Below are 13,861 nucleotides of genomic sequence, written 5' to 3' on the forward strand. Positions count from 1 at the left end.
AAATTATATTTTTTTGCAATAAAAGAGTTGACAGGAGGGATGATTTCTTGACAGTCTGGGAGGTACAAGTGGAGTGAGGGGTGGGGGAGTTTTGCTCAGAAGATCTGATTAAAAATGTTGACAGAGAGAGAAGGAGAAAGGTGACAGGTGTGTGTGTGTGTGTGTGTGTGGGGGAGGCAAAACCACATTGGGGCAGGGTCCATTTACCTATTAGTAAAAGGAGCGAGTTACCTTGGAAAGACTAAGGAGGGTAGCCCCAGTATTTGGATTTGAGGAGCTCCCTGGGACAAGAGGACATGGCAGGAGGGAGGAGTAACTATTACAAGAAGGAAGTTCAGTGAAGCAGCAATATCAGCTCCGGTGCTGACTGAAAGAGAGGCTGAAATGAGAGAGAGAGAGAATAAATATAACTAAGAGGCGATCTGGGATAGAGAGAGAGAGAGAGAGAAAATACATGTCGGTCTGCTCTCTCTCAACTCCGAGGGAGGTCTCTGATCAACTGTGAGGGGCGAAGGCAGTCGGGAATCTGAAGGATTTCAAGGTCACGGGTTTTTTTTTAACCCAGAAAGAAAGAAAGCATGAGAGTCCGGATCCCAATCCAGCCTCCAGCGCCTCATGCTGCTGCCCAGCAGCCTGGACTGAAGGAGAGACACACAGACAGAAAGCTGGAGGTTCGCTGTAACCATGTCAGCAGCTCACTGCTCTGGTAAACCCAGGTTTGGAGACCTCAAGAGGAGGAGACTTGTCTCTTTCCCCCTCCCTCCCCCCAACACCCCCCTCCTGGGGGGTGGGGGGTAGGGGGAGCTGGGGGTGGGGGGTAAAAGCTGGAGATCCACTGGGTCTTGCAGTGACTGAGCTGTTGTTGTGATGGCTGATGCTGCAGGGAACCTGTGTTGCTGGCAATTACCAGAACAGCCTGGACATCTTCCACACGCGGAAGAGCTGTGAGTATCAACGCAACTTTTCCCCCCACCCCTCCTTTTGTTAACCCTTTGGGGTCCAGCAGCTGCTGTCTTTGCCTCTTTCCTCCCCCCTACCCACCCCCCCGTTGCAAATAGCAAGAGCCCATTGACTGGGGAGGCTGCCTGATCCTGGGAGTGAAGGGGTTAACTGATGGGGAAAGGTACAGTAGGTCAGGCCTGTGCTGATTGGAGTCTCTCAGAGGTGACCCGATTGAAACACCAGCCGATCTTCCTTCAGAAATCACAATAAATAGTGCCCATCAATCCCCCAAAGAGCTGTTATCCAAATTCAGCAGGTAATAGATGGAATGATGACCTTTTATTTCAAAGGGAATAGATCAGGGAAATCGAAAATCGTCTCAAACTGTGATAAATTGCCCATAGGGTCCGGGGATGTGTAGGCCGGGTGGGTTAGCCATGGGAAAAGCAGGGTTATAGGGATGGGATGGGGCTGGGTTGGGATGCTGTTCAGGAGGGTCCGTGTGGACTCAATGGGCCAAATGGCCTGCTTCCACACTATAGGGATTCTGTGATGATTCTATACAGAGCAGCAGTGAGACCACAGCTGGAATACTGTGAACAGTTACATCCTCTTCTCTAAGGAATGATATACTTACTGACTTTGGATATTCACTGGGATGATCCTGGGAATGGCGAGGTTGAGTAGATTGGGCCTCAATTCATTGGAGTTTAGAAAAATGAGAGGTGACCTTATTGGAAAATGTAAGGTTCTTAGGGAGATTTGTCAGGATATGTGCAGAGAAACTGTTTCCCCTTGTGGGTGAGTCAAGGACCCTCCCACAGGACATAATCTCAGACAAAGTAGTCACTCATTTCAGGCAGAGGTGAGGAGGAATTTCTTCTCTGAGTAAATCTGCAGAATTTTTTTACTGCAGAGGGCAGTCAAGCTAATTGTTTTAAATATATTCAAGGCTGAGATAAACAGATTTTTAATCGGGAAGGGAATCAGTGTTTATGATGAAAATGGACTTGAGGATTGTCAGAAGTATATTTAATGATGAAGCAAACTCGATAGATTGAATAGCCTAATTCTCTTCCTGCGTCTTATGGTCTTCAGGTTGTGAGAGCACATCTCCCCCTGTTGGGGAGCCAAGAATGCGCTTAAAAATTTAAGGCTCTTCCATTGAAGAGTGCGATTGGGAGGGAACGTTTCTCTGGGATAGTGTGGAATTCTCTTCCCCAGAAGAGATTGCGTTGTTGTGTACTGTACATTCATAGCTGAGCTCAATACTTTTTTGATCAACAGGGGAGTTACGACTGATGTGACAGCGGGGGTGCGGGCAGGAAAGTGGAGTTGAGATCAATGTCAGATCATCCATGACCTTATCGAATGGCAAAGGAGGCACGAGGGGCTGAATGGCTGGCTCTATCTCTTTTTTGGGTGGCACGGTGGCACAGTGGTTAGCACTGCTGCCTGACAGTGCCAGAGACCCGGGTTCAATTCCCGACTCAGGTGACTGACTGTGTGGAGTTTGCATGTTCTCCCCGTGTCTGCGTGGGTTTCCTCCGGGTGCTCCGGTTTCCTCCCACAGTCCAAAGATGTGCAGGTCAGGTGAATTGGCCATGCTAAATTGCCCGTAATGTTAGGTAAGGGGTAAATCTAGGGGTCTGTGTGGGTTGCGCTTCGGCGGGTCAGTGTGGACTTGTTGGGCCGAAAGGCCTGTTTCCACACTGTAAGTAATCTAATCTAATCTAATTCCTGATTTCTCATGCAAGTGGAGGCTCTTGTGTTAAACAACTGCTGCCCCTGAGTGGAATCATGGATCCCTGAGGCGGGAATGGTCTTGAATTCCTTGCTTGACTGACAGAGTGAAAAGATGGATGAACTGGGGGTGGGAGAGGGGATGTCATTTTAACTCTCTGGGATCTTGCTGTGTACAGAAAAGAAAAATCAATATATTTGCCTTCAGAACCAGCTGAGCCAATTTCCCAGAGACAATTCTCTGAGAAATGCTTTCATTCTGATGTAGCTGTGCTATTCCCTTGCTGTTTAATTGAGAATATATTGTAACCTGTATTGTTAATCGTCAGTGCACTTTACATCAATCAATAGTGTTATTCTTTTTCTTGTTGCCGCCTTCGTTTACTTCCAAACCCTTTGGCTGCATGCTCCTTACGTTCCATTCTGACTTTGAATTAAACTGAGCAGACAGAAGGAGGCCACTCAGCCTATCTGGCCTATGCCATTCTGTGTACCCTGGGGAGATGTTGGTCCAGTCGTATTGTTGCTGTAGTTTAATCCAGAGACCTAGCTAATGTTCTGGGGACCCAGATTCCAACCCTGCCATGGCAGATGGTGGAATTTGAATTAAATAAAACAGGAATCTGGAATTAAGGGTCTAACGATGACCATGAATGCATTGTTGATTGTCATCTGGTTCACTAATGTCCTTTGGGGAAGGAATCTGCCATCCCTACCTGGTCTGGCCTACATGTGGCACCAGACACACAGCAATGTGGTTGGGCCTTAACAATTAAGGATAGACAATAAATGCTGACCTAGCCATCGTCCTGTGAGTGAATTAAAATAAATCCAATGTGTGATGGGTCCTCGGAGAATAATTCTAGATCAGTGATCCCAGTCTGGGCTCACAGCGATGGAATTTCTTTGCAAAGGTCTCTCCTAATGTTCTTCCGCAATTTGGGCAGAATTGTCTCTTGCTGGTCTGCACCGAGGTCATGGCACCGATGATGTTGGAGAACTACTCCCCACTTAATTTCGATACCAAAGTCTCTTTCTCTGAGTTGACTGCATGTTCTCAAATAACGCTTTTTGTAGGGCGTGCCTCAGTTTTTGTTCCCTCCTCATCACATTCCACCTTCAACTACTGAGCTGGTGGAGGGAGCATCCCCACTGATGTGGGACAAAATTGGATTGCTTCTTTGAGTAGCTAGTACAGATCCAATAGGATGAATGGCTGTAAGCTCTTAAATAAACAGCTATTTAATGGGGTAGGGTTAACTCTCATGGGTTAGAAAATAACTTCTTAAATTCATTAGCGGGATGTAAGCATTGCTGACTGGACCAGCATTTATTGCCCATCCCTAGTTGCCTCTTGAGAAGATGGTGAGCTACCTTCTTGAGCCATTGTAGTCCATTTGTTGTAGATTGACCCACAATACCCTCAGGGGGAGTTCCAGGATTTTGGCCCAAGACACACAGGGAACGCTAATATATTTTCGAGTCAGGATAGCTGAATGCATCAGATTGGAACTTGCAACTTGGTGTTCCCAAGTATCCACTGCCTTTGTCCTTCTAGATGGTGGAGGTTGTGTGTTTGGAAGGTGCTGTCTCTCGATCTTTGGTGAATTTAGCCCTACCTTCAGTGGTTCCGCTATAGGAGACTGCTCGAAGATCAATAGTGCACTGAGGATATCAGGAATGGTGCCTCAGCAATGTCCATTAGGTAAGGCATTTTATGCACACGCAGAGTATTTGCAGCAGGACAGGGAAGGGATCACTGTTACTCTGTATGGATCTGTACTGTCCATCAGCTACACAAGAGGTAGAATGAGACATAGAAGAGTGTGGCTCACTCCATTGGTGTTTGAAACCAAGGTCCAATATTGGAGATACCAGGCATTGTGTGAGCACCTGCGATGTCTGCATTTTTATTACGCAGGGTCAGTTTGCTCAGATGGCTGGATGGCTGGATGGCTAGTTTGAGATACAGAGTGAAACCAATAGTGTGGGTTCAAATCCCACCCTGGCTGAGGTAACTATGGAGGACTCTGCTTCTCAATGTCTCCCCTCCCCTGAGGCATGGTGACCCTCGGGTTGAACCACCACCAGTTGTCTGTCTCCGTAATGAGAGTGCGGTCCTCTAGGACAGTGGTGACTTTACCATAACTTTAGCATCTTTCTTTACTTACTAACTGTTCTGTTGTGGCTTGATAAGAAACATTTTCTGCAATGATGCCAATGCTTTTAGACCAGGGGCCCTAGGAGAGCATCAATATTTGCATGCACTCCTTGAGTGTATGTCGCTATATAAATAGGTGTTCCTATGTGTCTGCAGAGGATCATGGGAATGTGTCAGTGTTTGCAAAGGATCATGGGAGAGTGTAAATATTTGCCATTATTGCAGGCAGCCTTTCTTTATTAAGCAGCAATAGAGTGGCTGGTATGTTAATAAACGATCATGGGAGTGTGTCAATATTTGCAGACCTTCCCCTACATAGCTCAAATCTTCAACTTTTCCTGCCAGTGGAGGAACATCAAAAGGAAAATGAGACCTCTGTGCTCCAATTGCTGTTCTTGTCCACCTCCCTCTCCTACTTCAACCAGACTCCTCCAACCCCTCTCTATCCTAAGCCAATACCCCACAAAGAAATTGCTGTGTGTGCAATGGCTTCAGATCGGGATGATCAAGGAAGAATTGGGATCAAAGAAAGGTCCTCAGAGGAAGAATTATCAAACATCAAGAGACCGAACTGAGGAGAAGACCTTGACATTGCTCCATGTGGAGATAATAGAGCGACCATCTGTGGTGGACCATCGGGTCCAAGTGACAAACAGGAGGAGGTGCTGGGGTTGGGTAAGGGATTGAATTATTTCACATCCACCATATGCATGCTACATTGTTTGTGAAAATTCATGTGCCATACATGTTTCAGTATGACTGCACTGTCCATTCTCACCAGCATTATCATGATTGATACAGCCTTGGGCTGCATTGATCTAATTGTGTGTGATCGCTTCCACTCCATGATCCACCTTAACCCACATCTATTCCTTACTTTCAGGTGCTGCTGGTCCATTGTAAGAGAGGGAAGAGGAAGCTCCAGGTGTGATCCCAGGTGAGAACGGCACTAGCAGTCAGGAAGGATGGCCGAATCCTGCAACCTACAGTGGGAGAGACTTGGAAACGCTTCAGGGAGCCCGGCACTGGTGAAAGAACAGAGGTGTGGGCCTGAGGCAAGGTCAGGTCTCCAGACTGCAGTGAAGTAGATACAGGTTTCTCTGCAGACAGGCCCAGGCCTCATCCACAGGGTGGTGAGATGTAGGAGAATTACCACCTAAACACCTCACTTGAAGTCAATAACAAATGTAGTCGGGCTTCAGTCTCCTCTGGTCAGCTGATTCCTGCTGGACATGTGTCCAGCTTCGACGTCCCAGGCAGTGCATTCCAAATTGGACCATCTTGTAGTGTGAAGCAACGAGTAGTGATTTGTACAATAGTTAAATCAAGGCATAAGGTAGCAGGAGTGGTCCATTCAGCCCTTTTGAGTATGCCATCCAGTAAAATCATGGCTGATTGTGGCTTTAACTCCACTTTCTTGTCTGACCCCCACAACTCCTTCATTTAACAAAAAATGTCGCTTGCAACCTTGAATATGTTCAGTGTCCTCAGAACTGCTCACCTGGGCAGAGAATCCCAATGATCACTCATGCATTTCCAGGAGAAATTCCTCCTTACCTCTGTGGCCAGTATTCGTTTCAGTGGCGAGTTTACCTTGTCAGAGAATACTGCTGTGTGACCTTTCCCTGGATAGCCCCAGGGACAAGATCATAGTTAAACCTAAAGTCTAAACTGGAGAAACACAGTAGCTCGGGCAGCATCTATGAAGAGAGAAGCAGAGTAAACGTTTTGTGTCAGTATGACTCTTCGGTGGAAGTTCAGCCTTCAGTTTTTAATTTCAGATCTCCGATATCTGCAATCCTTTGCATTCATTGTGGTATAACCCAACCTTGATATAGTTTTTGATTGTGCTGCAGAGAAGATTAGGTGTTGATTGATCTTTGGGTGAGACCATGTCTATCTGAATCTGAGAGAAAAAAATACCTTTCAAGGAGATTGGATAGTTTTAGCTCTGTCTTTCTTTTGTTTTGCCTCCAAGAACAACGTAAGGTGGGAAATTATCCTTGCACTCTGTTAGTTAAGTTGCCAGTTTAACATGGTAGACATCACAGTTTTGTTACGAGCAATTCAACACAGCAAGATTAGTCTGAGGACTGTCCCCACTGCAAATTCTCTCTGAGCCCAGGAACAATCTTGAGATACTGTGTATAAAGTGGTCCCGTTATAGACTATGTTTTTAATCTTCATCAGCAGCAACTATATTAGGAGATATTTACCGAGTCTTGTTAGTAATCTAATCAGATGCTTTAAAAATGTCTCTTCGAATATTAGGGTTCATTCTGCTGCATGGCAAATTTTCCCCAAGGACTGGCACAAGAGAAATTTGCCCCAGGGACTGGCGCTGGGGAAATTTATTTCCTCCTTCATCAAGCATAGCTTGAATTTTTTTCCAGAGTTTGTGTAGTCTCATTGTCGTGACCTTGAATTAAAGAGAGGTCACTCAGTCAGGCTTCTGCTAAAAGTGGAATTTACCATCTGCGGCCCCTTTTTTCTTTTTAAAAAAAAAGCTAGAATAAATTTAAATTTGATGTACTTTAATGTTGTGTTTTCTCCTGATTTTTCTCATTTTAAGCATTGTTTAGAATTCTTGGGGGAGTGTGTTGAAGAGTGAATGAAGCTGAATTTATTATTAAGCAGGTTTATTGCAATTGTGCAGTCTAATGAAGTAGCCCTGCCAATGTCAGGTCTAATATCTCCTCTCATCTAGTTCCCCTGTGGAGGTCATCAAGGTCTGGATATTGAAACCAAACTAGCTCTCTGTAAAATAAACAGAAAACAAAATGAGATGCCAAGATTAATGAATTGGATTCTGTTCAGTTTACGAGGAGGTCCAAATGCATCTGTAAAATAGATCTTTAATAAATGGCCTCATTCTTGAAAAGAGATGATAATGCTGCCTTTGTTAGTCATGTTGGTGTAAGATAGTACTCTGTGGGTTTGCTAGTTTGCATGTCTTATCCATTGTTGAGCTGTGAGCACCTTATACACTTGCTGTTTGTATCAGTGAGTAACACAGTAGTGTAAGGGCATCCCCCAGCTGGTTAAAACATGAGATGTAAACCTGCCATCATGGAGTGATGGTTTGGTACTACAGAACCCCAGATCAAAGTTCTGGGGGCATGGAGTTAAATCCCACCGTGGTAGATGGTGAAATTTATTATTCAGTAAAAACCATGTTGTAGAAACCCATACCAGCTCATAAATGTCCTGTAACTACCTGGTTTGGTGTGGTTCTGGAAACTTACTGTTGTTGACTCTTACTTGGGTAATTAGGAATGGGAAATAATTGCTGGCTTAGTCAGTGATGCTCACATTCCACAAATGAATACAAGAAAATGAGAGACAGTGCACTGATTAGATTAGACTTACAGTGTGGAAACAGGCCCTTCGGCCCAACAAGTCCACACCGACCCGCCGAAGCGAAACCCACCCATACCCCTACATTTACCCCTTACCTAACACTACGGGCAATTTAGCATGGCCAATTCACCTGACCCGCACATCTTTGGACTGTGGGAGGAAACCGGAGTACCCGGAGGAAACCCACGCAGACACGGGGAGAACGTGCAAACTCCACACAGTCAGTCGCCTGAGTCGGGAATTGAACCCGGGTCTCAGGTGCTGTGAGGCAGCAGTGCTAACCACTGTGCCACCGTGCCGCCCATGATGATTCAAAGACTGATCTCTGGGATAGCCAAGAAGGCACTTGGCCTATATTCTCTGGACATCATAAAAATGAGAGGTGAATTGTTAAAGAATCAATAATTGTGACAGAGAAGGCATTTTGTTTGGCTTTTGTGGAAGCTGGAGGGTGTATAACCAGGGGACGAAATGTTGGAATAACAGGTAAACCGTTTAGGTTGAAAATGAGGAGAAATTTCTTTACTTGGAGAATTTTTGACCCCAGAGAGCTATGGAGGCTCAGTCATAGAGATGTACAGCCAATGAATATATTCGAGACAGATTGATATAAGGAAAATAGGAAAGAAAATAAGTCTCTTTGGTGCAATTGGTCAGCACGTTCGGCTGTTAACCGAACAGTTGGTGGTTCGAGACCACCCGGGGGCAGAATGATTACTGTTCACACTCCAACCACTTTGTTGGGCAGCACGGTGGCTCAGTGGTTAGCACTGCTGCCTCACAGCACCAGGAACCCGGGTTCAATTCCCACCTCAGGCAACTGTCTGTGTGGAGTTTGCACGTTCTCCCTGTGTCTGTGTGGGTTTACTCCGGGTGCTCCGATTTCCTCCCACAGCCTAAAGATGTGCAGGTCAGGTGAATTGGCCATGCTAAATTGCCCGTAGTGTTTGGTGCATTAGTCAGGGGTGAATGTAGGGGAATGGGTCTGGGTGGGTTGCTCTTCAGAGGGTCAGTGTGGATTTGTTGGACCGAAGGGCCTGTTTCCACACTGTAGTGAATCTATTCTAATCATCATAAGCAAGGATTTCAAAGGGATTAGCAAACAAGATTAAGGAGAATCCCAAGGCTTTTTATACATATGTAAGAAACAAGAGGGTAGCCAGGGAAAGGGTTAGCCTACTCAGGGGTAAAGGAGGGAATCTGTGTGGAACCAGATGAGGTCCTAAACAAATACTTTGTGTCGGTATTCATCAAAGAGAAGGGATTGGTGGAGCATATCTCTTTCTTTAGGGTGCAACTCACAATCTACCTCACTCCAGTTGTTGTCAAAAAAGAAGAGGTGCTGTGCGTCTTAAAAAGTATTAAGGTAGATAAGTGCCTGAGTCCTAGTAGGATCTATCCCAGAATACTGAGGGAGGCAAGAGAACAAATTGTTGGAGCATTGACAGATATCTTTGTATCCTCTTTGGCCACAGGTAAGGTCCCAGAGGACTGGAGAATAACCAATGCTGTCCCATTGTTTAAGAAGGGTAGCAGGGATAATCCAGGAAATTACAGGGCTGTGAGAGTCATGTCGGTGGTAGGGAAATTATTAGGGAAGATTCTCAGGGGTAAGATCTATATACATTTAAAAGCAAATGGACTAATTGGCGATAGACAGCATGGTTTTGTGTGGGGAGGTCACGTCTCAATAACTTGATCGAGTTGTTTGAGGAGGTGACAAAGATGATTGAGGGAAAAGTGGTTGATGTTGTCTTCATAGATTTCATTAAAGCCTTTGACAAAGTCCGTCATGGCAGACTGGTAGAAAAGGTGAAGTCACATGGTATAAGGGGTGAGCTGGCAAGATGGATACAGAACTGGCTTGGTCATAGGAGACAGAGGGTAACGGTGGAAGGATGCTTTTCAGAATGGAGGGTTGTGACTAGTGGTGTTTCACAGGGATCAGTGCTGGGACCTCTGCTGTTTGTGATCTACATAAATGATTTGGAGGAAAACATAGCTGGTCTAATTAGTGAGTTTATAGATGATACAAAGATTGGTGGAGTTGCGGATAGTGAGGAGGATTGTCTGAGGATACTGCAGGATATCGATCAGTTGGATGCATGGATAGAAAAATGGCAGATGGAGTTTAATCCAGCCAAATGTGAGATGATTCATTTTGGAAGGTCAAGTACAGATGAAAATTATACAGTGAATGGCAGAACCCTTAGGAGTATTAATATGCAGAAGGATATGGCTATGCAGGTTCACAGGTAGTGCAGGTAGATAAGGTAGTAAAAAAGGCCTATGGCATACGACCATAGAAATGGAAGCAAGGCATTCGGCCCATCGAGTCCACTCTGTCATTTAATCAATTCCATTTAACTGCACTCTCCCTATATCCCTTAATTCCTTCCGAGATCAAGAATTTATCAATCTCTGCATAGAAGACATCCAACATCCCGGTCCCTACTGCACTCCGTGGCAATGAATTCCACAGGCCCACCACTCTCTGGCTGAAGAAATGTCTCCTCATTTCCGTTCTAAATTGATCCCCTCTAATTCTAAGTCTGTGCCCATGGGTCCTAGTCTCTCCACCTAACGGAAACAACTTCCCAGCGTCCACTCTTTCTAAGCCATGTATTATCTTGCAAGTTGCTATTAGATCACCCCTCAATCTTCTAAACTCTAATGAATACAATCCCAGGATCCTCAGCTGTTCATCGTATGTTAGGCCTGCCATTCCAGGGATCATCCGTGTGAATCTCCGCTGGACACACCAGTGCCAGTATGTCCTTCCTGAGGTGTGGGGCCCAAAATTGGACACAGTATTTTAAATGGGGCCTAACTAGAGCATTATAAAGTCTCAAGCACATCGCTGCTTTTGTATTCTAATCCTCTTGAGATTAATGACAACATTACATTTGCTTTCTTAATCACGGACTCAATCTGCAAATCAACCTTTAGAGAATCCTGGATTAGCACTCCCAGATCCCTTTGTACTTTGGCCTTATGAATTTTCTCAACATTTGAAAAATAGTCCTTGCCTGTATTTTCCAAAGTGTAAGACCTCTCACTTGCTCACGTTGAATTTCAGCAGCCATTTCCTGGATGACTCTCCTAAACTGTCTTTCTGCAGCCTCTCCATCTCCTCAGTACTGCCTGTCTATCTGCCCAACTTTGTATCATCAGCAAACTTCGTCAGAATGCCCTCAGTCCCTTCATCCAGATCATTAATATATAACGTGAACAGCTGCGGCCCCAACACTCTGCCCTGCGGGACTGCACTTGTCATCAGCTGCCATTCCAAAAAATAACCTTTTATCCCAACTCTCGGCCTTCTCTCAGACAGCCAATCCCCAATCCATGCCAGGAGCTCACTCGAACACCATGGGCCCTCACCTCACTCAGCAGCCTCCTATGAGGCACCTTATCAAAGGCCTTTTGAAAGTCTAGATAGATAACATCCACTGGGTTTCCCTGGTCTAACCTAGTTGTTACCTCTTCAAAGAGTTCTAACAGGTCTGTCAGGCATGACCTCTCCTTACTAAATCCAGGCTGACTTGTTCTATCCCGACCCTGCATTTCAAGAATTTAGAAATCTCATCCTTAATGATGGATTCTAGAATTTTACCTACAACCAAGGTTTGGCTAATCGGTCTATAATTTTCCATCTTTTGGCTTGATCCTTTCTTGAACCAGAAGGTTACAACAGCGATTTTCCAATCATTTGGGATTTTCCCTGACTCCAGTGACTTTTTTTGAAAGATCACAGTCAGTGCCTCCACTACTTCCTCAGCCACCTCCCTCAGAACCCTAATATAGCCCATTAGGGCCAGGCGATTTATCAGTTTTTAGACCTTTTAGCTTTTCTAGCACTTTCTCTTTTGTAATGGCTACCATACTCAACCCTGCCCCCTGACTCTCCTTAATTGTTGGGATTCTTCCACTGTGAAGACTGACACAAAGTACTTATTAAGTTCTTCAGCTATTTCCTCATATCCCATCACTAGCCTTCCTGCATCAATTTGTAATGGCCCAATTTCTTTTTTTGCCTCTCGTTTGTTTCTTATGTATTGAAAGAAACTTTTACTATCATTTCTAATATTACTGGCTAGCCTACCTTCATATTTGAGCTGAAAATGTGTTGCTGGTTAAAGCACAGCAGGTCAGGCAGCATCCCAGGAACAGGAAATTCGACGTTTTGGGCCAGAGCCCTTCATCAGGAATGAGGAGAGTCCTTCATATTTGATCCTCTCCTTCCTTATTTCTCTCTTTCTTATCCTCTGTTTGTTTTCGTGGTCTTGCCAATCTTCTGATTTCCCAGTGCTCTTGGCCACTTTATAGACTTTCTCTTTTTCTTTGATACATTTCCTGACTTCTTTTGTCAGCCATGGCTGTGTAACCCCTCCCCAGATAATATTTATTTTCTTTAGGATGAATCTCTGTACTGTGTCCTCAGTTACACCCAGAAACCCCTGCCATTGTTGCTCTATTGTCTTTCCTGCTCAGATCTGCTTCCAGTTGATTATTGCCCATTCCTCTCTCTTGCCTCTGTAATTACCTTTATTTAACTGTAAGACCGTTACATCCAATTTTGCCTTCTCTCTTTCAAGCTGCAGACTGAAGTCTACCATATTATGATCACTGCCTCCTAAGTGTTCCCTCACTTTAAGATCTTTTGTAAAGTCTGGCTCATTATATAGCACTAAGTCCAGAATAGCCTGCTCCCTGCTCACGAGCTGTTCCAAAAAGCCATCCTGTAAGCATTCCATGAATCTCCTTTCTTTGGATCCACCAGCAATACTATTCTCCTACTCCAACTGCATATTGAAGTCCCCCATGATCACTGTGACCTTGCCTTTCTGACATGTACTATCTATTTCCTGGTATTTCCAGGCCCCTGGTCCTGACCACTGCTGGGGAGATCTGGATGTAACTCTCATTATGGTTTTTATGCCTTTGTGGTTCCTCAACTCCATCCACTCAGACTCCACATCATCTGACCCTATATCATTGGGTGCTATAGATGTAATTTCATTCTTAACTAACAAGGCAACCTGCCCCCTCTGCCCACCTCCCTGTCTTTTCGATAAGTTGTAAATCCTTGAATGTTTAACTGCCAGTCCTGAACCCCCTGCAACCACGTCTCTGTGATGCCTATCACATCATAATCATTCGTGATGATTTGTGCTGTTAATTCATCTACTTTGTTGCGAATACTACGAGTGTTTAGATAAAGCGCCTTAAAGCGAATTTTCTTATCCTTATGATTTCCAACATCTCCAGTAATATATCCTGAGTTCCCTTCCTTTTTGCTTCATTCCTCATCTGCCTCAAACTTAAACCCTGCACACATGCTAACCTGCTGCTTATCTTTCTACCTGATTCCATACTCCCTTTCCCTTTACCTTCCCCCGACTCACAAGTTTGAAATCCTTGTGACCACCCTATTTATCCTTTTCACCAGAAGACTGGTTCTGGATCGGTTCAGGTGGAGACCGTCCCATTGGTACAGATCCCTTTGGTTCCAAAACTGATGCAAATGTCTCATGAAATGGACTCCCTCTTTCCCACACCAGTGTCTTAGCCATGTGTTTACTTCCCTAATTTTCTTATCCCTATGCCAATTAGCATGTGGCTTAGGCAGTAATCCAGAGAGTATGACCCTTG

General features: G+C 44.9%; 1 protein-coding gene across 3 annotated transcripts in view; it reads left to right on the top strand.

The window, feature by feature from the left end:
• LOC132834920 (PH and SEC7 domain-containing protein 1-like) overlaps positions 1-13,861 on the top strand; it is a 140,635-nt gene that overhangs the window by 41,046 nt on the left and 85,728 nt on the right. The window contains exons 1-2 of one of the 3 annotated variants that reach the window (XM_060854060.1): positions 392-944; positions 5,730-5,783. The exons of 1 other annotated variant lie outside the window; for it this stretch is intronic. In XM_060854060.1, the coding sequence (XP_060710043.1) occupies positions 868-944; positions 5,730-5,783 (131 nt within the window). In that variant the 5' untranslated portion in view covers positions 392-867. Of the gene's footprint in view, positions 1-391; positions 945-5,729; positions 5,784-13,861 lie in introns of those variants that run through there. One more of the 3 variants, XM_060854061.1, reaches the window with a different exon arrangement.

This window comes from Hemiscyllium ocellatum, chromosome 43 (assembly GCF_020745735.1).
Source record: "Hemiscyllium ocellatum isolate sHemOce1 chromosome 43, sHemOce1.pat.X.cur, whole genome shotgun sequence".
In the NCBI taxonomy this organism is placed as follows: Eukaryota; Metazoa; Chordata; class Chondrichthyes; order Orectolobiformes; family Hemiscylliidae; genus Hemiscyllium; species Hemiscyllium ocellatum.